At 39.8% G+C, this 23943-nt stretch overlaps 1 protein-coding gene across 2 annotated transcripts in view; it reads right to left on the minus strand.

The window, feature by feature from the left end:
• Window positions 1-23943, minus strand: part of TTC39B (tetratricopeptide repeat domain 39B) — a 78069-nt gene that overhangs the window by 23990 nt on the left and 30136 nt on the right. The window contains exons 1-2 of one of the 2 annotated variants that reach the window (XM_064735766.1): window positions 21073-21155; window positions 889-993 (exon numbers count right to left, since the gene is read on the minus strand). In XM_064735766.1, coding sequence (XP_064591836.1) covers window positions 889-983 — 95 coding nt within the window. In that variant the 5' untranslated portion in view covers window positions 984-993; window positions 21073-21155. Of the gene's footprint in view, window positions 1-888; window positions 994-21072; window positions 21156-23943 lie in introns of those variants that run through there. The other variant, XM_064735765.1, reaches the window with a different exon arrangement.

Here is a 23943-nt window from a genome sequence, read left to right on the forward strand (position 1 = left end):
CTGCAACTAATTCTAAGAGATAATATTCCTGGCCTACTGCCTTCCTCACGTGAGCTCTCCAGACCACTAAAAGCAAACACTTGATAGCTGCGTCACCCTTCTGATGTTTCATTTAAAGCTGTCTTTGAGCTTGTTTGTACAACATCAACCAGCGTATCACTCTTAATCCATTCTTACTAGCACCAAACAGAGGGAGAATATTACTTCACTGTATTGACATTGGCTACATATCCCTCTTGCCAACACATCCCTCAATACCACGCGCTCCTTTCAGACACAGACAAGAGAAGAATGGTGGATGGGATTCAGATCCCAGTCCTAAAGATCAGCCACTCAGACTGCCTCCCAATGAAGTCACAGGTAAGACAGGTTTCATCTGTGAACTTCTCCATATTCTTTAATTCCCTACATCTGCACTGTCATACTTTTCTTCTCAGTGGAAGAAAGGCAACAGGGGAACAAGGAAAATAGTCAGAACATAAAAAGATGAGCTTAAAGATAAGCACCAGACTCAAACATAAAATAAAACATAACCAAAAGACTATTCTGGAGCTTTGCTCCAGCTTTTCTGTATTGTCAAAAACACTTTCATTTTACAAATTTTTTGATCAAAGATGCATTGAATATGGTCCTGCTCCCCCGCCTCTCCCCTCTGCTTGAGGACAGACAGACAGCTAGAGTGATCAACTCTATAACATCACAATTCAGTGCTTCATAAACAATGTTAGATGATTTTACTGACCCAAAAAAAAGTTTAAAAAACACAAATATGGAGAAATTTTGGAAAAAAGATAATAAATTAAAATTACTACCTTCAGACGCTTTAAATTAACCTTCAGGTATTAAATACTGTCTGTTTACAACAACTTCAGGAAATAACAATCTCACCATGGACGAAGTAGTTCCAGCGCTTCAGAGAACTTATTGTTTAGAAATAAGTTCAGTGCCATTGAACATTCTTCCAGAGCACACTTGAGATCCATTTTGGATGCCCTAAAAAACAGATTCTTAGTTTAATCACACTGTAAATATAAACAAAAATATTTTAAATGCCTTTTTGTTATGTAACACAGGTCTTTTATGGTGATTTTGTTTTCATAATTTAATTTTTCAAAACTAAAGCATATGCCTGACACTTTATCTATGTTACACAGGTGCATTGTTTATTTAAGTGATGTTTATAGCTCCGTCCTCCTAATCTTACCAGAAAAATTCTCAAAATTTATCATCATGTCCAAGCTCTCAATCTTTCCCATCAGTAGAAATGCTGTTGTGTCCAATGTCCATAGCCTGTGCTCATATTAGAATCTCAAAAGAGATCACAAGACAATATTTTAATCTAAAAAAAAATCAATAAAGACACATACAGCGAACAGGTATACTACAAACAGTTCTGTCAGAAACCTAGCTATGCCAATAGCTTTTGTTCATCCTAATTCACTTCAAGTAAAAGCACTTGCACTTGCTTAAGCAGAACCCATCTCAACAAACCCATTCTTTGGCCAGTTCTGTCTGAAATACTCAGGGGCACTCACAAATTATTCCGTGGGCCGAACCTACAACAAACTGACAATCATGGTAGTGACATACTGCCAGAGGCTACACAGCCATCAATGTGCACAGATGGATCTGGAAAAGATAATCTCTCTACAGCTTTAAAACAACAGGTTTAAACTAGATAATGGGCTTTCTCCAAGCACAGTTAAGCAGTGGTAAGCAACAGATCATGTCAATGAGATAAATATTTAAGTACTCAACTAAAGTGAAGAACTCTAAAGGAGGAATTTAAGAAAAGAACAACAGAGGAGTACAGCTGCTCTAACAGTTAAGACACACACAAAACAAAGAGTGGGGTGGACATGAAAATATGACTGGACAGGGGGCTTTTTTGCCCTCCAAAGAACAGTGTTAAAATGGCTTATAAAGATCAAAACTTTTTTAAATCATTCAATTTTATTAAATAATTCCAGGAATACCATCTGCTAGCAAAAACATTCCAAATAAGTATTTTTAACTACATTTAAAGGTTGATTTTTTTCCTAGTACATAAGCAAGGACCTGAGTTAGTCCCTTAATAACACATTATCCCTGCCCTCTGTGCGTTCCCATGCTTTTGTATCTTAACTTCTCACATCTGTGTCTAATGAAACTCTTTTCACTTGGTCCATGCCTAGTTATATTACTCATTCCATTTGCTCTGCCTTTCCTGCTAGGAAGAATGGGTTAGCTGCTTTCAGAAGTTTTTCAAGAAGGTAAAAACAAAAGGTGGGAAGAGAGTGGGGAGGGATTTTTTCCTTCTTTTAAATACCAATTTGGCACTAGTTGTCTTTAGTGGCAAAATAAAAAACAACACCACCACCACATCAGTAACTGAAGTTCATACCTACTAGACACCAAGAATGAGTTTTTATTTCTTCATACTTGCACACTACAATTATTTTGTGACTAGCACTGAAGCAGTGGCCTGTTCCAGGTCTGTCCCCAAACAAATGCCAAGATCAGTATTAAGGCGTGTGGAATCTTCAAAATTACAGAGGACAAATGGCCCTTTTGGTCCTCTCCTCCTTGCAGGCATGGTTACTAACTTTGTGGAGAGCCAAGAACTCTGTCAGCCATGGGAACAGAAAAACCCCTTGTGAGGCAATTTTCTGCTGCACAGACTATGGAGAATATTAATGGTGATCCGAAGTCAAGAGAGGGAAGAGAATGGCAAACATGGCATGTATAATCATACAGTTCATAAAACAATCTGAAGAAACATAGACCACTGGTAACTACAGGTAATTTAACAACTGATGAAAGCCTTAAACACTAAGTTTCAATATACTGGTGTTCAGCCTCAAAACAGTATGCTTCCCACATGAGAAACATGAGCAGAGAAATAATATCACAGTACTCCACCATTGTAGCACTTCTCCGAAGGCAAGGACCAAGATCTAAGGGCAACGTTTTGTTTTCAACTGCTTTACTAAGCCTCATCTTAATGAACAGAAATACATTTTCTGTACTTGTATGCTGTAAATCTGCACACTTCCACCTCTGCAATCAGAAACTGCTGGAACTTCCACTGGACAGAAAACCTAATCTTTATTTCATTTAACACACCCATGGACATGTCAGCATTTTAGCTGCATGTATGGATGGTTTGCCATCAGGCTCCCAAATCCCATCACACCACCAGCTTGAGCATCACCACAGTATATCAGTATTTGCAAACTGATCTCACAAACCACGGTTGTGTAAGGACACAAAACTGTATTTTTCCAGCTAAATGGGTAAGAAACATATCTCTCCAGCACTTGGCTATCATGTTTCTTTCCCTTTATTACAGACTCATTCCCCTGATGCTGCCTATAAGCGACCAAAGTCTGCATACAATGCAAACAGTATTCCTTAAGTTAATGTATTTAATGTTCCCTGCATCAAGCATGTAAATGATGTTACTCTGCCACTTCAGACATAAAACTTGGGAAGCCAGTTTTCTCAAACTGTCATTTCTGGTAAGTGAATCATATTCTCTACCAGAAATTTCCTCATTCCTGTTTCATTACTCTCCACATATGTTTTCTAATGTTTTCCTACATCCAGCAGCACAAGAACATAACCAGAAGGATTTGTTGCAACTCAGATTCCTAACTTGATAGCAGAATAGTCAGAAGAAAGGAGCACACTGACTCAGAAGCAACCTGATTATCTTTGCTGGCATTTCTATGCAGTGGCTCAGAATAAGTACATTTCCTCTTCTACTCCCGAAACATCACAAACTAATTTCCACAGCAAGTTACCAGACTAGCGAACAGTTCAGTCAGTAATACTGACTCACACTCTCTTTCTGACTCATGCTGTTTTCCTTCTATCTTATTTTTTCCCCTATCTCCTGTGCTGAAATGGACAGGAACTTTATACATTTTAGTACATTAGATGAACACACTCTTTAATCTAACCCAGAGCAGATTAAGTTAACACTACTTCCATGATGTTATTATGGATTTTACACCTAGTGATTTATTATGGATTTTACACCTGGTGTCATGGTTTAACCCCAGGGGACAGTCAAGCCCCATACAGCAGCTCACTCACTTCCCCAGCAGTGGGATCAGGGAGAGAACTGAAGGGCAAAAGCTAGAAAACTCATGGGCTGAGATAAAGACAGTTTAATAGGGAAAGCAAAAGCCTCACACACAAGAAATGCAAAAAAGGAACTAACTCACTGCTTTCCATGGGCAGGAAGGTGTTCAGCCATCTCCAGGATAGCACCGTTATCACAGATAACGGTGACTTGAGAAGACAAACATCATGACTACAAATGTCCACCCTTCCTCCTTCTTCTCCCAACTTTATATACTGAGCATGATGTTGTATGGTACAGAATATCCCTTTGGGGCCCAGTTTGGGTCACCTGCGCCTGCTGTGTCTCTTTCCAATCTCCCACATATGTGCAGTCCCCTTGCCTGTGTGACTACACGAAAAGCAGAAAAGGCCTTAGCTGTGGAAGGTGGTGATCAGGGAGGTCCCTGAGCAGCAGTAACAAAAATATCTCCATATTATCAACCCTATGTTCAGCACAAATCCAAAACACAGACCCATATGAAATGCTATGAAAAAGGTTAACTCTACCCTAGCCAAAACTAACACTTATCCGCCCCTTATTCCATACCCACACCAAATGTCACACTTTCCAATACCCTATCACCTTCCCTTCACTTCACTTACCTGTTTTGACAGATATACAGAAAGACATCATTCCCCTAGTCTGCAGAACACCTTTGTCAAATGTTCATACAACGTCCAAAAAAAATTTTTTTTGTTGAATCCATGCAGTCTATGACCTTGTCCATCACCCTTGGTAACAGTCTTTTGCCTTAAGTTGCAAATATAAGATGTGGCTGGGGGTGTAAATTCTATTGCCATCTGTCAGAAGTGGGCAGTTATCTTCTGTTAATTGGGCTACTTGCTAAAACTAGGTGGGGCAGTCTTCCACAACCCATCCTCCCTCCAGGAAAATATTTTCTGTTAATATGCCATTGAGTCTCACTGTATGACTGATAAAATTACATCATCCCATTGTGAGATGCTCCACCCAGGGAGAGGAGCCCAGCATTCCTACTTGGATATAATCTGAGATTTGGAACACCACAGGCAGCCTTTTCCCACTGGATTCCCAGAGGACCAGCTTTTTCCACTGGATTCCCAGAAGAAGACCAGGCCCATCTACACTGTCACTGGACCTTCAGAGGAAACCTGCACCCTTTTACAAGACCATTGTTTCAACAGGACCACATCTGTCATTGCAAGAGGACTGCAGCCACCATTCAATCAGACTGCTACCAACAGCCTGACCAACAGGGTGTCAGGTTGTATTCTGACTCTGCCAGTATTGTTTTATATTACTGCATTTTTATTTTTGTGTTTTTTATTTTTCCTAATAACTGTTATTACTACTCCCATATCTTTGCCTGAGAGCCCCTTAATTTCAAAATCATAAAAATTCAGAAGGAGGGGGTTTACATTTTCCATTTTAAGAGAGGCTCCTACCTTCCTTAGCAGACACCTGTCTTTTCAAACCAAGACAATTTTCCAACCAGGCAGCAATGTTTTGCCACAATTTAGCAGCCCAGATGGGTTTACCCCTACGTTATCAGTTATTCTGCTTCCACTGCTGCCACCCCCACCATAGGGCGACCACCCATGAATCAGTACAGAAGTATAAAAAAAAAAACATTGTCCATTTCTCTGCTTCAGTAAAGTCTAAGGCCAACTGGATGGCTTTCATCTCTCTTTATTTACTCAATTCATGTTCTCCTCCAGCAATTTCTGTGACTTGTCACAGGGGACTCCATACAGCTGCTTTCCCACAAGCAAAAGGATTAATCAGTAAACAAGGCATATTGCTTCTCAGTTTCTGGGAAATTATTATGTACTGGGGACTCTTCAGTGCAAGCCTGGTGACATTCCAAAAATCTTTGCCTTCTGGCCAGCTCATGATTAATTCCAAGTTTCCTGGATGAGTTTGGAGTTCCTATCCAAACTCTTTTTGTGATCAATGCAACTCCTTTAGTCCTTTTGAGCATCCAACTCAATGCAGGTAACTGGTGCCAGAAGCTGTGTGTTAGTACCGATCATCTCTGAAAGGTGCCAGTATCTCCTTTTCAGTTAGAATATAGTGGGCTTCAGATCCTCTGTACGCTCAGCTCCAAAAACATAGACGTCAGCCTCAAAACTTCCCTGGTGCTTTTTGCCAGAGGCTCCAGGTAGGTCCACTCTCTCCAGCTGCAATAAAAAGCCTATTTTTTACACATGTTCAGACTGGCCCTATTCAGACCGGCTCAAAGGCTACAGCATGAACTATTTCCTACTTGATTTGTTCAATGGCTTGTTGCTGCTCAGAGGGCTATTTGAAATAACTCTTCTTCCAGGTCACTTGAAAGACAGGGCTACAATCAGACTGCAAGCTGGAATGTGCATTCTACAAAATCCCATACAACCAAGAAAGTCTTGTCTTTTTCTTGCTAGTTGCTGAAGACATCACTGTTACCTTAATAAAAACCACTGGGATCTGACAATGTCCATTTTGATTCCTAAAAGCCGGATCTCTGTGTAGGTCCCTTTACCTTATTCTGTTTTATGGCAAAATCAGCTTTTAAAAGGATTGGATTATTTGCTTCTTTTTCTCAAAAAGACTGTATTTTCTCACAAAATGGCATCATTAACACACTGCAGGTGTTTCAGAGCTTCACCTTGTTCCAGTCTTCATCAGTCTGTGGCAGATGATACAGCTGTATTTCCTTCTGACTGGCAGTCAATTCCAGGTACTATGGACACAGCTTCAAAGAAAAGCAAACTGTGGCCTGCACTCTACTCTCAAAGGGACTAACAAAAACACAACAGCAGGATCAATTGTGGCACCATGTGGCTTCCTTTGACTCCAGCTCATATGGAAGTTCCTATAGATCCAGTACACCAGGACTCGGAGGCGGTACAACTTCATTCAAGCCACAGTTTACTGTCAGCCTCCACTCTCCACTGGACTTCAATACTGGCCATACAGGGTTGTTAAAGGTAAGCAGGTCTTGCTGACCACTCTGTGGCTCTCTAGGTGACAAATTAGTTTATAAATGGAAATTGGAGAGTGAGATTGTGAGACACTGCTTCTAGTGCACTGTTGTGGTGGTAACTGGCACCTGCTGTTCTTCAGCCCAAGAGCAAAAGGGATGTCTGAAATTTCCTCAGTCTACAGGGTAGTTATACCAAAGCCCATCAGCAGCATTTTGAATCCTTCACATATCCTCTCCTGAGACAGTCTATGTGAAGGATGAAGGAAGCCTCTGCTCCCGTCAAGATAGGGTACTTCTGCCACTCATGGCAGTCAGGCTAGTCTCAGCTTCCAAAACAGTCAGCTCTTTGGATCCCTCTGTCATCCCAGAAATCCAAACGGATCCATCCCTATGCAGATTGATGACATTAGGGTACATTGTGCACCACTGTCTACTGAAGCCACTCCTGTGGCCCCACTACTGTGGGGCTCCTGTGCCAGGTCATCAAACCCACACAGTCCAATAAACCTGGTTATTTCTCTCCTCCCCTCGGTGGAGGCAGGGCCCCTTCAATACTGGTCACAATGTTTCCTACTATTATCTTGCAGAAATGGACTTGTACTTCTCTCCATATGTTGTGTTGCATTCAATAGTTTATTTATTTGTTGTTTTGCAATAGGTTTGGTATTTTGCACTGAATAGTATGTTTGTATCACATGGTTTGTTCTGTTTTTCCCCTCTCCCCCAAAGCCCCTGGTGGTGGTGGTGGTCTCTCCCCAGGTCATTCCTCCTCTCACCCCTCCCATCCCTTCCATCCCATTGGCTTTGACACCTCTCCTCCACCCCCCTTCCCCTGGGTTTAAAAGCTCCCACAATGAGACTCTCCATCTTTTTTTTTCTCTCCCGGATCCTCTGGAGTAGTTCCATAATAAATGTGGGACCTTCGTCCCGAGGAGAAAGACCGACTCCAGTCTTTTACTTTTTACTTGTAAGACTGTGAAGGGCCTGAGAGTCCAGAGCTAGCCAGACTGGACTGCCCCCAAAGGCCCCAGGTCAAGCTTACATCCACAGAGTCAGTAATACGATCGGACTGAAAAATCTGCCTGAAAAACTGTTTACTGGAGACTGGAGCAGCAACTTCAAGTTATGGCTGTTTTTCCCTGCAATTCCCACACCAGTGCATCTACAATCAAGGTATTCCCATCCATCCCACTTCCTTGTCTCCTCTCCATTGACCCGCAGGTAAAACCCTAGGGTGCCCCATGGTGTGTATCTTCTATATCCTCTCTCTCAAAGAAAAAGGATACCTGCTGTCAGTTACTGAAATGTAGGCTCACACAGATGGGGTGTATGACATATTCCCTCTGAGTTGCTGGAGCTCCTGCATCAGTTCATCAGTTAGCTTCTCCACAGATTCTGTGATGGAGGAAGAAATACTGTCTTTATATTACCCGAGCTGCCAAATATGCATCAATTGCAGTTGGTGGTGCATCATCTTTCCAAATTACTGTTCTCAAAGGTACTGTTTCATGTGCCCTTGCTGCACTGCATAGAAATTTCTGCAACATTGACACAAGATGTGGTCTGGCTCTGTGGGGACCTGGGTGTTGACCACATGAAAATACTTAATTTCTTGAACAGCTAATTCCCTTAGGAAGTGAGTCACTTTCTCTACTGCAGTCCATCTGTCTAAATTACATGGAATATCATCTTTACAGGGATACATTCTCCCCCTCACACTTGGTAAGAATCATGGCCAGAGGTCTTTTCCCCCATTGCTTTGTCAGTGTCTGGGTCCTTGGCAAGTGATCTCAGCCTGGCTCCTTACCCTCTCATTCCACACTGTTGGCTCCATTGTCCCACCAGCGCACTAGCTAGGCAGCAATATAGTCATGGATGACTGCTGAAATCTTCTCATGTCTCCCATAGCTCCCTCAGGGATAGGGATCAATTCATGTCACTTCTGGTTCCTGTGATGGCCTTGATAATGGCTCTGAAAAATCATCCTTGTGATGGTTCTGCTTCATCATCCTCACTCTCCTTGTCATTGACTGTTTTTTGCTAAAGCTTTTTGACTGGGTGATTTTGATGTATCTTTCTTCTGCTTCTGTGCAGGGTTCACCAACACCAGCCCATGCTGATTCTCTCCTTCAGTGGTTTCAGTGCCATCGCCACAGTTGGGGGGAGTGGAGCAGTCACAGTGTCTTTCAGGTGGCTGGAGCAGCTGCAGAGCCTGTTGTCATCTCACTGTCATATTTATAGACCCTCTTTTTCTCCTGCAGATACTAAGCAGCGTTGAACACCATGACAGAACAACTTTTTTCAAAATTTTAGTAGTTTTTCTGGATTCGGCATTTGTTCAGGAGTAAAAGATGCAAGCACACTGAAGGTGCTCACTGCCCTAGGTACTGGCCCATACAACCCCAAACACCCTGCCATTCTGAATTATCCAGCTTTTGGGCAGATCTCATGTTATTAGTCTGACCTTAAACAAGATCTGAACCATATGCAACAACATGCTGGCTCCTAGCAAAAAAACCCAGGCTGTTTTGAAGGGCAGTCAAAGGATATTCAGGAATCTTTAAAATCTTGACTACCAGCCTGGAAGACAAGGAAGGAAAAAAAAAGGAGGAGAAAAAGATATAGGAAGGTGTCTCCCTCATAGGCTGTTCCTCTGAGGAACCAAAAAACCAGAGATGTGATTATTAATTGCTCCCAGTAGGTGACTCCCAAGGCACATAGGTGCCTGCAATCTTGCATACAGACACATCACGCTGGTGACCAGCGACATTATCATGTGATAAGCCCATTCCATAAAATACAACACACAGAACATGTACTGCAAGTAAGGAATTATTTCGATAATATAGACAAAATACGACAAGTATGAGAGCAAATAAATCCATATTGTAACCAGCAACTATTAAACCAATAAAATTAATATTTATAACAATTTTATTTTAACACACTCTAGTCAGATATCTCCTGATCTCAACCCTTTGCGCCCCACACTGGGCACCAAAAGAGACTCATGTGGTTTAATCCCAGATGACAGCCAAGCCCCATGCAGCTGCTCACTCACTCTCACACTGGTGGGAAGGAACTGGAAGGGTAAAAGAGCTAGAAAATTTGTGGGTTGAGATAAAGGGAATTCAATCGGGAAAACAAAAGCTCTACAAACAAGCAAAGCAAAACAAGGAATCAACTCACTGCTTCCCATGAGCAGGCAGGTGCTCAGCCATCTCCAGGAAAGCAGGGCCCCATCACACATAATGGTGACATGAAAAGACAAATGCTGTCACTGTGAATGTCCTCCCCTTCTTCCTTCTTCCCCCCACTTTATATACTGAGCATGGTGTCATGCTCTGGTCTGGAATATCCCTTTGGTCAGCTTGGGTCACCTGAACTGCAGAATCACAGATAATTAACTAGATTGGAAAAGGCCTTGGAGATCAAGTCCAATCAATGACCAAACACCACTGTGTCAGCTAGGCCATAGCACTAAATGCCACACCCAGTCTTGATTCTTAAACACCTCCAAGGGTGGTGACTCCACCACCTTCCTAGGCAGCCAAAGCCAAGTCTTTCTTTCTGTGAAACAATTCTTCCTAATGCCCAACCTGGACCTCCCCTGGTGTAGCTTAAGACTGAGTCTTCTTGTCATGTCACTGGTTGCCTGTGAAAAGAGACTCATCCCCACCTGGCTACAGCCTCCTTTCAGGCAGTTGTAGAGAACGATAAGGTCACCCCTGAGCCTCCTCTTTTTCAGGTTAAACAAACCCAGCTTCCTCAGCCACACCTGATAGCATTTGTGCTCCAGACCTTTCATCAACTCCACTGCCCTTCTCCTAACACACTCCAGCATCTCAACATTCTTCCTAAATTGAGGGTGCCAGAACTGGACACAGCACTTGAGATGTGGCTTCGCCAGCACTGAGTACAGGAGGACAATCCCTGCCCTGCTCCTGCTGGCCACACTATTGCTGGCACAGGCCAGGATGCCATTGGCCTTCTTGGCCACCTGGGCACTGCTGGCCCATGTTCAGCTGCTGTCAGTCACTTTCCTGAGGTCCATTTTTGCCTGGCCACTGTCCAGCCACTCTATTCCAGCCTGGGGCACTGGCTATTGAGGCCAAAGTGCAGGACCTGGCACTTGACCTTGTTAAACCTCTTTTTGTTGCACTCCACCCATCGATCCAGCCTGTCCAGGTCCTGCTGCAGAACCCTCCAGCTTCCCTACAGCTCATCGATACTTGCACCCAATTTGGTGCATCTGTGAATTTACTGCAGACATACCTGATCTGCCAATCCAGACTATCAATAAAGATATTTAATGGGGCTGGTCCCAACACTGATCCCTGGGGGACACCATCAATGAGCAGCCACCAGCTGGATGTGGCACCATTACCCTCCACTCTCTGGGCCCGGCCACCCAGCCAGTTCTGATCCCAGCACAGAGTGCTCCTGTTCAAGCCGTGGGCTGCCAGCTTTTCCAGGAAAGTGCTGTGGGAGACAGTGCCAAAGGCTTGCTGAAGTCCAAACAGACAACATCTACCAGTTGATTCACCTGGTCATAAAAAGAAACCAGGTTGGTCAGGCAGGACCTGTACCTCTGAAATACATGCTGGCTGCCCCTCTCATGTGCCCTCCCAACCTCCTCACCAATGTGGCATTACAGAAGGTGGAAAAGGCCTTGGCCGTGTGTGAGCCCTGATCACCAGTTACAAAAGCATCCTTGTATTATCAATCCCATGTTCAGCACAAAACCAAAACACAGCCCCATACCAGCCACTGTGAAGAAAGTTAATGCTACCCCAGGCCAATGAAATAAAAAGGATCAGAAAATTGTGCTATACTGAATGTTACAGCAAGATAATAACGTTACATTACAAGGAGAATAAAATGCTACTGTATTACAGCCCTGACACTCTAGGGATTTTTTTTTCCCCAAAAGATAGCATTTTTTAGGTTTTCCTCTCACTGCTATTTCAAACTTCTTTCAGGAAAAAAGAGGAAATGTTGTGAATCCCAGCAATAGTTTGTGTACTTTTGAGTTTGATGATAAACTAATGAAATTATTCTAATTCAGTGGGAATATACTGTCCATAAGCAAGTTAATTATTAGCAACTTTAAGTAAGGTTCTTCTAACAAGCTACTTGGAACCACAACAGAAACAAAGCATAAGAATACAACCTGAAAACCCCAGACATACTGGAATACTCACTTATTAGGACAACAGTCCTCAAGATGAACACAGAACCAAAACATTATTAATTTAAAGCATCAGAACAGTTTACAACTTAAGTTCCTTTCCTTTTTCCCCCCTCTGTAGATTAATAGAAAAACAGAGCATAACTACCAGCCTAAAAAGAGGAAAAGTCAGTACATTAGTATTTAAAAGTTATGTAAACATGAGTAATGAGTTAGGCAATGACATGCATCTCTCTACATCAGGGCTTAGTCTAAGAGTATTCCTGAAAAGCCATTATATAGCTGAAGTTGAACCTTAACTTGGTATATGTGGCTGTCTTTGTATTTGCAGAAGATTTAGTAAGCTTTTAACAATCACCCCAGGTGCAGTGATTTACCAACTCTTCTCTTAAAAGGGGTTTCAGGAGGTAGTAATGGGAGAACTGCAGAAAAAAATTTACCTGTTATCTACCAGTGCTTTCCACCTTTTATATTAAATCTTTAGGACTGGGTCCCACATCACCTTTTTAACATCAGCTAGACTCAAGTGTTCAAGCAACACTTTACATGAATAGGGATTGAAGAATTTAGTTCTTAAACTTGTAAAACATTTTGTTGGCTTTTTTTACAACACAGCCAAAATCAAATCAGCCTTATCTGATAAACAACACTGAATTGCCAGCAAAATGGTTTCGTTCAGCTGTTCTAATCAAAGGTAGCCTCAGTACAGTTACTAAAAATGTTTGTAATGATTAGTGAGAATAAAGCAAAATTTTAAGTAATACAGACCACAAAAAAGTGAAACTAGCAATAACTGTTTTAAGATAATCATATTAAGATGCAAATCTGACACAAACTAAAGGAAAAATAAGGTCTTCTAAAAATGCAGGAAATATGGAGAAAATGCTATTTTGAGTACAAGTATCAAGAAAACAAGATGCATTACAATTAAGAGAAAATTTTCCCAGGACATAAATACTGTAGCCAACAAGTGACCCTTAACATTTAGATGAGCTAAATCAGAAGGAAAGTATTTTAGAGGCATTTACCTTCATAAACTTAAATAAGTATCACCTCGTGTGTGAACTACAATATCGGCAGCAAGAAGCTACCATATGTAGTACTCTTCTTGAACAGCATTTATCCAAGTGTCTGCTGAAGTATTTACTGCCAAACTAACAATGACAAAAACAGCTTTAAAATGGATTGCTCTCAGTTGGTTCTTGTCTTCTGAAGGAAGATTGTTAAGTCAAATAGTCATAATATGCTGTCAAAATCTGATACTGTCACTATACAGAATGTTTATATGCTTCCTGCAGTAGATCTTTCCCTCTGCAGCAAAGAATTGGTTCAACAAAACTCAATATTGAACTGCTTATATTTTACCATATCAAAAAGAGTAACTATCTTAAACAGTCACAACATGACTTCTTAACAGGAATTAACAGTTGATCCTCAGTAGAATCTATCCCATACTTTCGTTTTCTTGGCTAGAAGGCTCTGACTATTTTTGTAAACTGCTCTACTTCAACTTTAGTGATCCCTTGTAGTGTCCAAGAACAGCGATAATTTTAAAGTGTTTTACTTGACAGGAATCCTTTTCTCTTCCCTCCACATACCAAGGGAACTATGTGCAAACCACACTATGCTTTTTCCACACACCTGACCCTGAGCTGTGTACTTCCATGCCTGCTTAGCATAAAATAAACTCAAATCCAGCCCTCCCATGCAGAGGTCCCAGGGCCTGCCACTAGGGCTGAAATGCCCCAGCCCTAGAGAGGCCAAAGCAGGCAAGGAGAAACACCCCTTTACGCTTAGGGTGAGAAGTGCCTCCCTCCCATAGGCCTTTGCAGGCACATGTTAATGTCTTGAGTTCTATTAGTTTGTACAGTTGTTCCACCCCAGTTCAGCCCTCGTTCACCATATTTGTACATTCCCTAGAATGTTCTCACCTCTCCTGATCCCCATTGGTCCCACTTTGTCGCAGTGTTCCATTCCTATTACTCTACTGATTCCCCTGGTTGGCTGTCTCTGCTCTGCACCACTTCCACCTGTTCCCATTGGTCCTTGACCCTCAGATCAACCCCTTTTTCCCACATAAAATCCTGTGCCACTCAGCCCAAGTTCATCTTTGTCCCTGGACCCCCTCCAAAGCAATAATCAGCTTTTGGTTCTCCAAACAAAGACCTTCCCCTCTTTTGTCAGCCATTGTAGCAAGCGTGCTCTGGACCCCAAGAGCGCTGGTTGCTCTCAGAAGAGCCTGCTGAAGCACACTGCTTCACTCCCAGTCTCCTTGGAAGACTTTCTCCCAGCCAGCATCAAAAGCTGGACTAAAATTACAGTATCAAACATCACAGTTTGCAGGTCACAGACATAATAAATCATCACTTCATGTTCATGTCTTGCATAACTTCACATTGCGAAAATGAACTTGATGTCCTCTTGCCTGGTTTTACTATACAGCAGAAATCCAAAACATTTGAAAAACTGTCACCATCATATTACTACTCTTTTTTTAAACTGAAATTACTCAGACACCTTGTATTACTGCAGCAAAAGTCTGTTCCTGGCATAATTCTTTTTGCTGTGTTTTAATTTTAAACGATGCTTCAGATTAGAAGCATGTCACTAGGACAAGAATACTAACATCCTTATTTCTGCAACATTTAAAAATCATACATTAAGAAAAAGGTAATTGTTAAGGAACAGGTTCTTTGTTGATTTCTGTCAGTCCTCAAACATTCAAACACTGGAAGTCCTGTCATCGTCTGATGTTACTTCAGTCTCCGTGAAGGGGAAAGAGGAATCCTCCTTTGCTGTGGCAGAGACTCCTTCTGCCTAGCTCTGTAAAATACTATACAAACCCCATATCTTTTATTTTCTTTGACTATTTTATCTTCCACCGACATGTGTCAATTCCTCTTGTGATTAACACCTTTCCTCTATAAGGTTTCACATTCTTCCAATAAAGTTTAAGTAGAAAACACAGACTGTGTGTCTGTGAGTAATAGGAAGCATCTCTATCATGTTTATTTAAGGAAACACCAGTGAAGTATGGCTCTTAGTACCTTTTTAATGTTCATCCAAATAGAGAGCAGTCTCCTGTGTCTGAAAAGCTTGCAGGATTGCTTATCTCCTCGTGAACACTTTCTTCTGATGTTTTGTCCTTAAAATACCTATTTTAAGGCAGCATTTGATGTTTTTATATGCACAGCTAGCAACTGCAAAGATTTGAAATGTCCAACAGGAACCACTTTCACATAAAGACTAGCAGAGACCCATGTGTATTCACTGTACCTGAGCAATCACACAGACAACTCAGATATTATTTCTGTCTGGAAATATTTCTTCAAATAACTTTCTTCATGTTTTGAAAGCACTGGACTTCTCACCACTAAGTTTGTAATTTTAAAAGAAAAATGGCTTATGCATCTTATCCCTCTCATGCATCACTCATATACCCAACAACAGTAATACTCATTTTCTGTCTAGTGCTGGACCAAAATTTAGATTCAATCCCTTCTTAAAGGACAGTATTAGAGGCTATCACTTTTATTAGTCATTTGCACAGACATAAAGATGCAGCATAAGTCATCACAGAGAAGGTGAGAAACTTGTAGAACTACCTTCCTGTAACAGAGCAGTGGGTTGCACTAGTGCTCATGGCAAAAGCCCACCAAGAGCATCATGAAATGAAGCAAAATAACTTCTTGTAAAATCCTACTGAGATAGTCTGTTAGATCTACATTTTATGTTCTAGAGTTTTTAGTGAAGGATGGCTGAAGGTATTACAATCCACGCACATAGGAAATGTTCAAAAAAGCAAATGGAAATAGCTTTTTAGTTGCGTTGTATTTTCTTATACAAGGGATTACTCTTATATCTCACAAGTGAGAGACTTCTGTATGATTTGGTTTAAACAAATACAAGCAGAAATGCACAACCTTTAGGAATAATTCCTGTATCAAGTCTGAACCTAAGGAGTTCTCATCAATGCACATTATTCTGAGGGACAACTGACATGTGCAAGAAATTGCACACAACCCTCAATCCCACACAATGCTACAGCTGGCATATGTCTTTCAGTATCTTGTTGGACAGGTACAGGACTCAGCCTCTGAAGGGTCATCAGGCAAGCCTCATGAAGCTAAAATTTTCTTCTTTCGCCTATAGGCGTGCCATGCATACCTTTCACCCAGAGAATAATTCAGAAATGCAGAATCAAATTGAGTAACCTGTCTCACAGCTGAACATTTCTTGCTGCAAAGATATTAAAGTATATTACATCCTTGATAAATCTGGAGAAATATACGATCACATGATCAATATTTTTAAAATGAAAACAGAATAATTGTTGCAAATTTTTTTATCATTTAATCTAAAACTCAGTGTTCAACACCATTTATAAACACACAACAGAAAAATGGCTAAATGCTGTAAGAAAAATGCCTTAAGGCACACTGCTAGGCATATGAAACAATTTGCAATTTATATAAAGCATTTCCTGTCCTAGGCTATTACCATTAATACAGAAAGTCTTCAGTCAACTGGTCAGTATAGTAAACAGTAACTTATTTTACCCAGGTATTAAATCCACTAGTCACACCTCCACAGCAAATTCTGCATTCATGATGTATACACTCCTTCTTATGAGAAGCATGAATTTTAGGTAAATAAAATATTTATGGTAAGCACTGAAAAAAATTTCTTGCCAATGCAAGGCAGACTTTATTCCTTTGAAGGCTCACAGTCTTCACTGTTCCAGAACTTCACCAATGCATGCAATATTCTGTATGCTGACCATTCATTTAAAAAAACCCAACTGGCAGCAAAATTATACAAAACTGTGCTAGCCAAATTTGAAAACAGAAAGAAATTAGTTTAAAGGCCTGGTATAAAAAATGTACCCAACATTACACAAATTTGAAAAGAAAGAAAGAAACAAAAATAATAAAAAACCTCACCAGAAAACACACAACTGACAAAACACCCCCTAAACGGTCATTTAGTTTAAATTACATTAGGCTATATAGCTTGGTATTCAGGCAAAACCATCAGGGTAACACACTTATTTTCACTTATTCCTCCCTTAGGACTTCCTTACACTGTATTTGAAATCTTATTCTATAGCAGAGAGAGATAAACAGCATTGTTATTACCCAAGCCCTTCCTTGGTACTACCTTCCATTTGAATTTTTGGAGACAACTATCCACCCACAGAGCTGGTAATATGCACGATGCAAAGACCATGGTAGAAAGCAATTCAGATTAGTATTGTTGCACCTCCCTCCTCAACACTACCTCACTATGAGACAGCAGCATTTAGCCAGCTAGTTGTATCTTTATCAGTGAATTTTGGGATCATTGCTGCAATACTAATGGACTTACCCATACAATCCTTTGAATGATCAAGCCAACTCACCACCAGGCCATTTTCCTTCCTTTAATACCACTGGGGGTTTTGTTTCATTGCTTGGAGGTTTTGTTTATTGTTGGGTTAGGATTTTTTAAATAATTTCTTCTACATCAGATTACAGTTGTGGCAGAAAAGATGATTCAGAGCAAAAAGAAACAGTAGCTAGCTGATATTACACATTTGTATACATTAAGAATGGAAAACTATTTTTCAAAACAAACAGCTGTGGAAAAGGAGAGAGAGCTCTCAGAAAAACAGTGAGAAGGGAAGAGATAACTGAGGGAGAAAAAAGGAGATAGCTGAAAACAAATTATTGAAAACAAATTATTATTAAAATAGTATGTACTGAAATCAGCTGAGAATAACTTCACAGTTTTTATCTATACTTTAGCATTGTCAAAAAAAGGTGAGGCTGATAGCTTTTCATAGACTACTGGAATTTCACTAAGAGAGGACTTTATTTGATCCATTGCTATACATTAACAGGTATAATGTTACATGTAATGTAGCAACAAGGCAAGGGCAAAGATGGCAGATACAGCTTTGTCTTACAGACCAGAAGCTGGGCATAGGGAAAACCTGCTAGTATTTTAGGAAAAGTGTTTGTCCTCTCTTTTTTTTTAGAACTAGAAGTCTCAGTCTTAGCTCTTCTAAACTTAACAGATTTACCTACAAGTGACAACGTTCTATTTGAGGAATTATTACTGCTCACAGCAGCAGTAATGCATTTGTAATGCACTACAGGAGTATTGCTGTGGAGGCGATGATTTTTAGCATTGCAGGAGGTTGAAGTTGTGTAGGTGATTAGAGCCATGGTTGAAGTTGTGTAGGTGATTAGAGCCATGGTTTGGGTTGAGGCTACTAGTAGGGCCAGCCCTGTGCCTGCTTTGCAGGTGGAGAATGTTAGTATGAGGATGGGTAGGATGGTAGAGGCTGATGATTGTACTTGGATAGGTCATATGGCTAGGGCAATGTATATGGACAGTATTATGCTTTCCAAACATAGTAGGGCTGAGATTAGTAACGCTGTCTTACAAATGAAATGCATTAAAAGACCACCAAACAAACAAAACCTTTCTCTACAAAAAAACTTCCTTCTTAGAAGTCTCATCAGATCTTGAAATATAAATGTCAGATCACCATGTGTCAGTAGATGAATGTTTATTTGCTTTATATTCTGCATGTCAGTTTTGTTTGCAATCTCCAACTTAAGAGGGCACGTACTGGAATGTCTTCCAGTCAGAAAGCAGCCCAGCACCCAGAGTGCTGTCTCATGGGAATCTAACAACTGACTACAAGAAAGCGATCAAGAGGTTCAGCCTCCAAATGTTTCAGTGACTGAGGGAATGGGGACAGATGACGAGACAAGGAACTTTCCTAGTCGTCTGTCTTATCAAAAACATGGATTTTCCTTATCTAAATATCTCTACCAAGGCAGCATCTGAATATCACAAGAAAATACTGATTGGTGTATATCCTCACATACTACTCTACAGGGGCAACAAAGCAACAGAATAAGCAGGAAGGAAGAAAATCTAGGCAAAATTGACCATCTGCTTGAATCTCAGGTGCCACAGGATCCAGTGCCAAGATGAAGCTCATCTTGCTGGCTCACCATCAATCCACCACTGCCAACAGAGTCTACTACTCTGAAAATAACACAAGCTACACTTTGAGCCACTTTTGTGTCTTTCTGTATTTTTAAAGAGAAACATGAGAATAGCCAAATGTTCCAGTTTTTGACTGATCATTATCCAGATTCAGTAAGCCAATAATCAATTTACCTCAAGTCAGGTGGTTTTTTATCATTGGAGAAGCATCAGCAGTTTTATATGACAAGAAGTTCTTAAGTTCAACAGCAGATTGCATTGCACATGGACAGAAAGAGAGACCCAAATTCACCATAAGGACTCACCCATATTGTGAAAGCAAGACAAGCCAGTTCCTTAGGTTATTATTTACCCACCTGAATAGGCATACACAGTTCATCTGATCACTAAAATGATTACAAAATAATCCTATTTAAGTCTTTTCAAGCCACTCGAGCATGAATTTGACCCTAAATATATGTAAGCTTAAAAACTGCCAAGAAAACAAACAGATCACAGGCATTTAGAATTGACCACAGTCTGCCTGAGAAAGCAGAAAAATCAAGTAAGTGTCAGTACTGGTTTGCAGGCAGAAGAAAAATCCAATTTACTATTTCTATTCTAAATTTCTATTCTGTTCAACACTAATGGGAATACACAGCAGTAGAAAAGATTATCAGATTTATTGAATGGGACTCAGTATTTTTAGATGTAAGTTTTAACATGAGATCTTTGCAGGTAAACTGAGAATTTACTGTATTTGCATACTCCTTACCAGACTAATAGTTTGTATCAAATAATCAAGCTGAGGTCAATGTATGCAATATGATATACAAAAATGATCATCTGAATATGGCAGAGAGCGATAGTGCCAAAACTTAATATATTAGCATGTAGATACAGACAACTAGATGTCCACCATAAAAAAATACATAATTTTGATCTGTTGAACATTTCTGCTAGAAAATAAGTCCAAATAAAGCATACTGACAAGAAAATGGGTTGAGAAGGAACCTCCTTGGAGAACTAGCATATACGAATAATAATGACAGCTCACTACAAGTTTTACATTAAATGAACAGAAATTTCACTTATCTTGCTATGGGGAAAAAAAATCATGCTGCAAGTAGGACACCAGATCAGGCCAGATGTTTATGGGACTAACACTGCGTCACACAAATACTGGCCTAGATCCAAAGAGACAATTAGGACATCATGATCCTAGCACGACACTCTTCCTAAACTTCAAACCAATTTACTTGCATTTATTACATAGTGAACTTACAGCCTATGCTGGAGATATTCTGAACTAAAGTGTCTAAAAGCACACTGCATTATACTTAACACGCAATACTTTGAAAGCACTGCATTGCATCCCATGAAATTAATTATTTATGTTTAAGTAAAAAATTATATAACCTCAAATGGTTAAATGAGCACAGCTACCAAGAGCAGAATACATAGTCTATAAATGGAAAAAGTAGCTCTAAGTCTGATACTGTCCTTAAATTACCACATTTTAAAGAATGGCATCCCAAAATACACACCTTGCAGTGTTCTACAACCTACAGTATCTGAGCTGATTAAGCACTGACATCATCAGAGAAGCTTCTGCTCTCTAAAAGCATTGTTCACCACTGTGAAGTGCAGAGGAGAAACAATTATTTCATAATTCCATTGTGAATATATAGTTTTCCCTTTATCTTCAAGGAAATCTATATAAAAATAACAATGTTGTATTTTGACATACATTCTAAAGCAAATTTTCACAGACAAAATCCCATAAATCTTGCTACCACATTCATGATTTCAAGAACTATTAGGCAGAGATAATATACTTACAGGATTAATTCAGTTAACTTCAGGTATGTAAATATAGTCCTTGTGTAAAAATAAGTGCTGCTTCTTTCACTCTTTTCCACCGTGCGCACACACACACACACCAAAAAAAAAAAAAAAAGGCAAAAAGACAAAGAAAAGCATAAAGAGAAAAGTGATTCTGTTTTATTTCTCAATATCCACGAGGTTTCATTAATGAGTTATCAAGCAAAAAGAATAAAAGTTTCCATGCCTGCAGCTGGCAACAGAGGCACTCTCCATAGCCGAATTCAAAAGAAATGTCAGTGAGAGTGGCAGCAGCTACAGTCAATGCTGGAAGCTGATGCCTCTGCAGGAAGAGGATGCTGGGAGATTCTAACAATCTGTGCTGCAGCCTAATTCTAATCCATCACTCCTAACTGCAACGGGAAAATGGAGACATGAGGAACGCAGAGTAATTTATATTTAAAGACAAAAAAGGAGTCACCTTTGTATTTGCTGAATACAAAAAAAAGAAGAAAAAGACAAAATTAAAGACGGAAAAGTATGCTAATGAAACTGCAGCAAAGTATGTTAAAGCAACTGCAGGAAAACTAGATCAAATATATGAGAGTTCATAGCAAGGAACACTGAAGAAAAATAACTAGTTCATCCTTGATTTTCATTATTTGACAGTACTCAAACATCCCTTTTTTTTAAATTAACCCTTCAACATTCTTTCCCTGAGAAATCCAAATTTTTAGCTAGAGTTCTATGACCAAAACAAATCACTAACACAGACAGCTGCTAAAAAACAATTCTCTTTATGAATATCAGCTGCCACAGAACAAAGCAGGAGTCAATAGCAAAACAGCTACAACACAGATAGTTTTATCCCCCTTGGTCTAATCTCTCTAGATGAGATATGATGAAAGTTCAATACATGGGAGCTAAGCAGCAGAAAATTAAACAATGTCCTCCACTATTACCTTCAAAAGGTATTCTTTAAAACTGTAGCAACTGAACTAATAGTATCTGGTTCTAGCTATGCTTACTGTTATTTACTCACAAAAATGAGTAAAATGGAAACTACAGGTTTGCATTTACTTATTTCAGGTGCATGCAAAATAGATATCAGCAGTAATACTTCAAACCAATTTATTTAAACAATGTACTTCTGTTAAAACATTCTTATTTGTAACATACTAGGAAAGAATTACACAGTATTTTCTACAACACCTTTGGAACCAAGGGCTATGATCCGGTGGAAGAGGTTTCATGAATTTTTTAAACCTTTCAAAGAGATGAAATTGACACCTGTAATTTATGGACAACAGCACCTTCAAAATTGGGACATTCTACGTTTTCCATAAAACTTGAACCAGTGGCGTTAAAGACAAAGGAGTTGAGAGATATATATCCAAGTTCTCCACCATGTCATTTGAAGGAGTACTTAGTATATTAACTGACAATTTGCGTAACAATATTAGGGGCAGGGAAAGTAAAAGTGCCAAGATTTCTGTGACCTTGTTTACACATGAAGAACAGACAAGTTTGAATCGAGGCTGCCCAGTCACAAGAAGTCAACTCAATTTCCCCACAAAACATAGTGTTCTGTTTTTAACACAGGATAAGGTTCAGACAGTCCACATCTGACGGTTCAGAAACTACTTTCTAGAAAAAGCTGAGTGAGTCAGGAGAACATTTCCACAAAGCTGACAAAAACAAGCCTTCTGTCTGCAAATACGAGCCCATGCTCAAACATTTTCCCCTCAACTGACTTAAAGGAAAATGAACTAATACACATACACTAAACCTTCCACACAGATTGATTCCCAAAACACTCTGTGACAGCATTTAATCATATGGGAAGGAAGGGGTGGACATGACATAACCAAATAGAACACCAAACCAACACTATAAAAAAAAAAGGTCATTTTTTTGTTTGTTTGATCACTTAAACAGGCAAATCTGGGTTTCAGTCTGTTTTCCTTAAAAACAATCCTGCTTCTCAACACATTCTGACTAATTTATTAATTTTCTTCATTGATGAGTTAAAACTCATCTTTCCATTTTCTTGTCTAAAGCACTTACATCTTAATGGTTGCACCACAAATCCAAAAGTCTACATCACTTTCCAAGTCTCAGAAGTTATTCAGAGAAGGCAATTCCTGAGCTGCAGGGCCACAAATAGTGTTATGCAGTCTTTATCAAAGCACACAACAAACATTATTTTCCTGAAAGATCTTTAAAGAAAGAAAACAGAGATAGCATAATGTGTTCCAGCATAATATCAAGATTCCAACACAACACTTAAATAGATTCCGTAAGTCTCTAGAAAGTCCCACTCTAAAAATTATGTGAATTTAAAGCCACAACGTTGATTTGTAATGAATGAACAAGCCACAGAACCGCAAAGAAATATTTATGCTCAAGTAAGACAGATTTCTTTTGGTGAACGTGAGATAACAGAAAAACATGCTGTAATATCTTTTTGTGCACCAGCTTTTAAGCAAAGTCTTGCAAAAAGAATAAGAGTGTATAGAAAACATGCAGAGTTTTGGGCACTTCTGTGTTTTTTTTTGAATTTGGATTTTTGTCTACCTCCTCTCCTCGGTTTCTAAGGAGCTACAAATACAAGTGGAAACACACATGTCAAAGTGAACAGAAAAACCCAATACAAACAATAGCACAATGTGGCCTGACATTTTCTACTGAAATACAAGCACAAAGAAATCTTAAAGCACAGACAAAAGGTGTAGTGGAATAAACAGGTGTTTAGACATGAAAATGTGTAACCATGAAAATGTGTAACCAATGGAAACCTCCCCAAGTTTAAAAATCTATAATCTTAGAACTGTTTGGGGTGAGGAAAGATTAGAGAGATAAGGCTGCTGTATCATTACTGCTCTTTCA

The sequence above is a fragment of the Zonotrichia leucophrys genome, chromosome Z, assembly GCF_028769735.1.
Source record: "Zonotrichia leucophrys gambelii isolate GWCS_2022_RI chromosome Z, RI_Zleu_2.0, whole genome shotgun sequence".
Classification (NCBI taxonomy): domain Eukaryota; kingdom Metazoa; phylum Chordata; class Aves; order Passeriformes; family Passerellidae; genus Zonotrichia; species Zonotrichia leucophrys.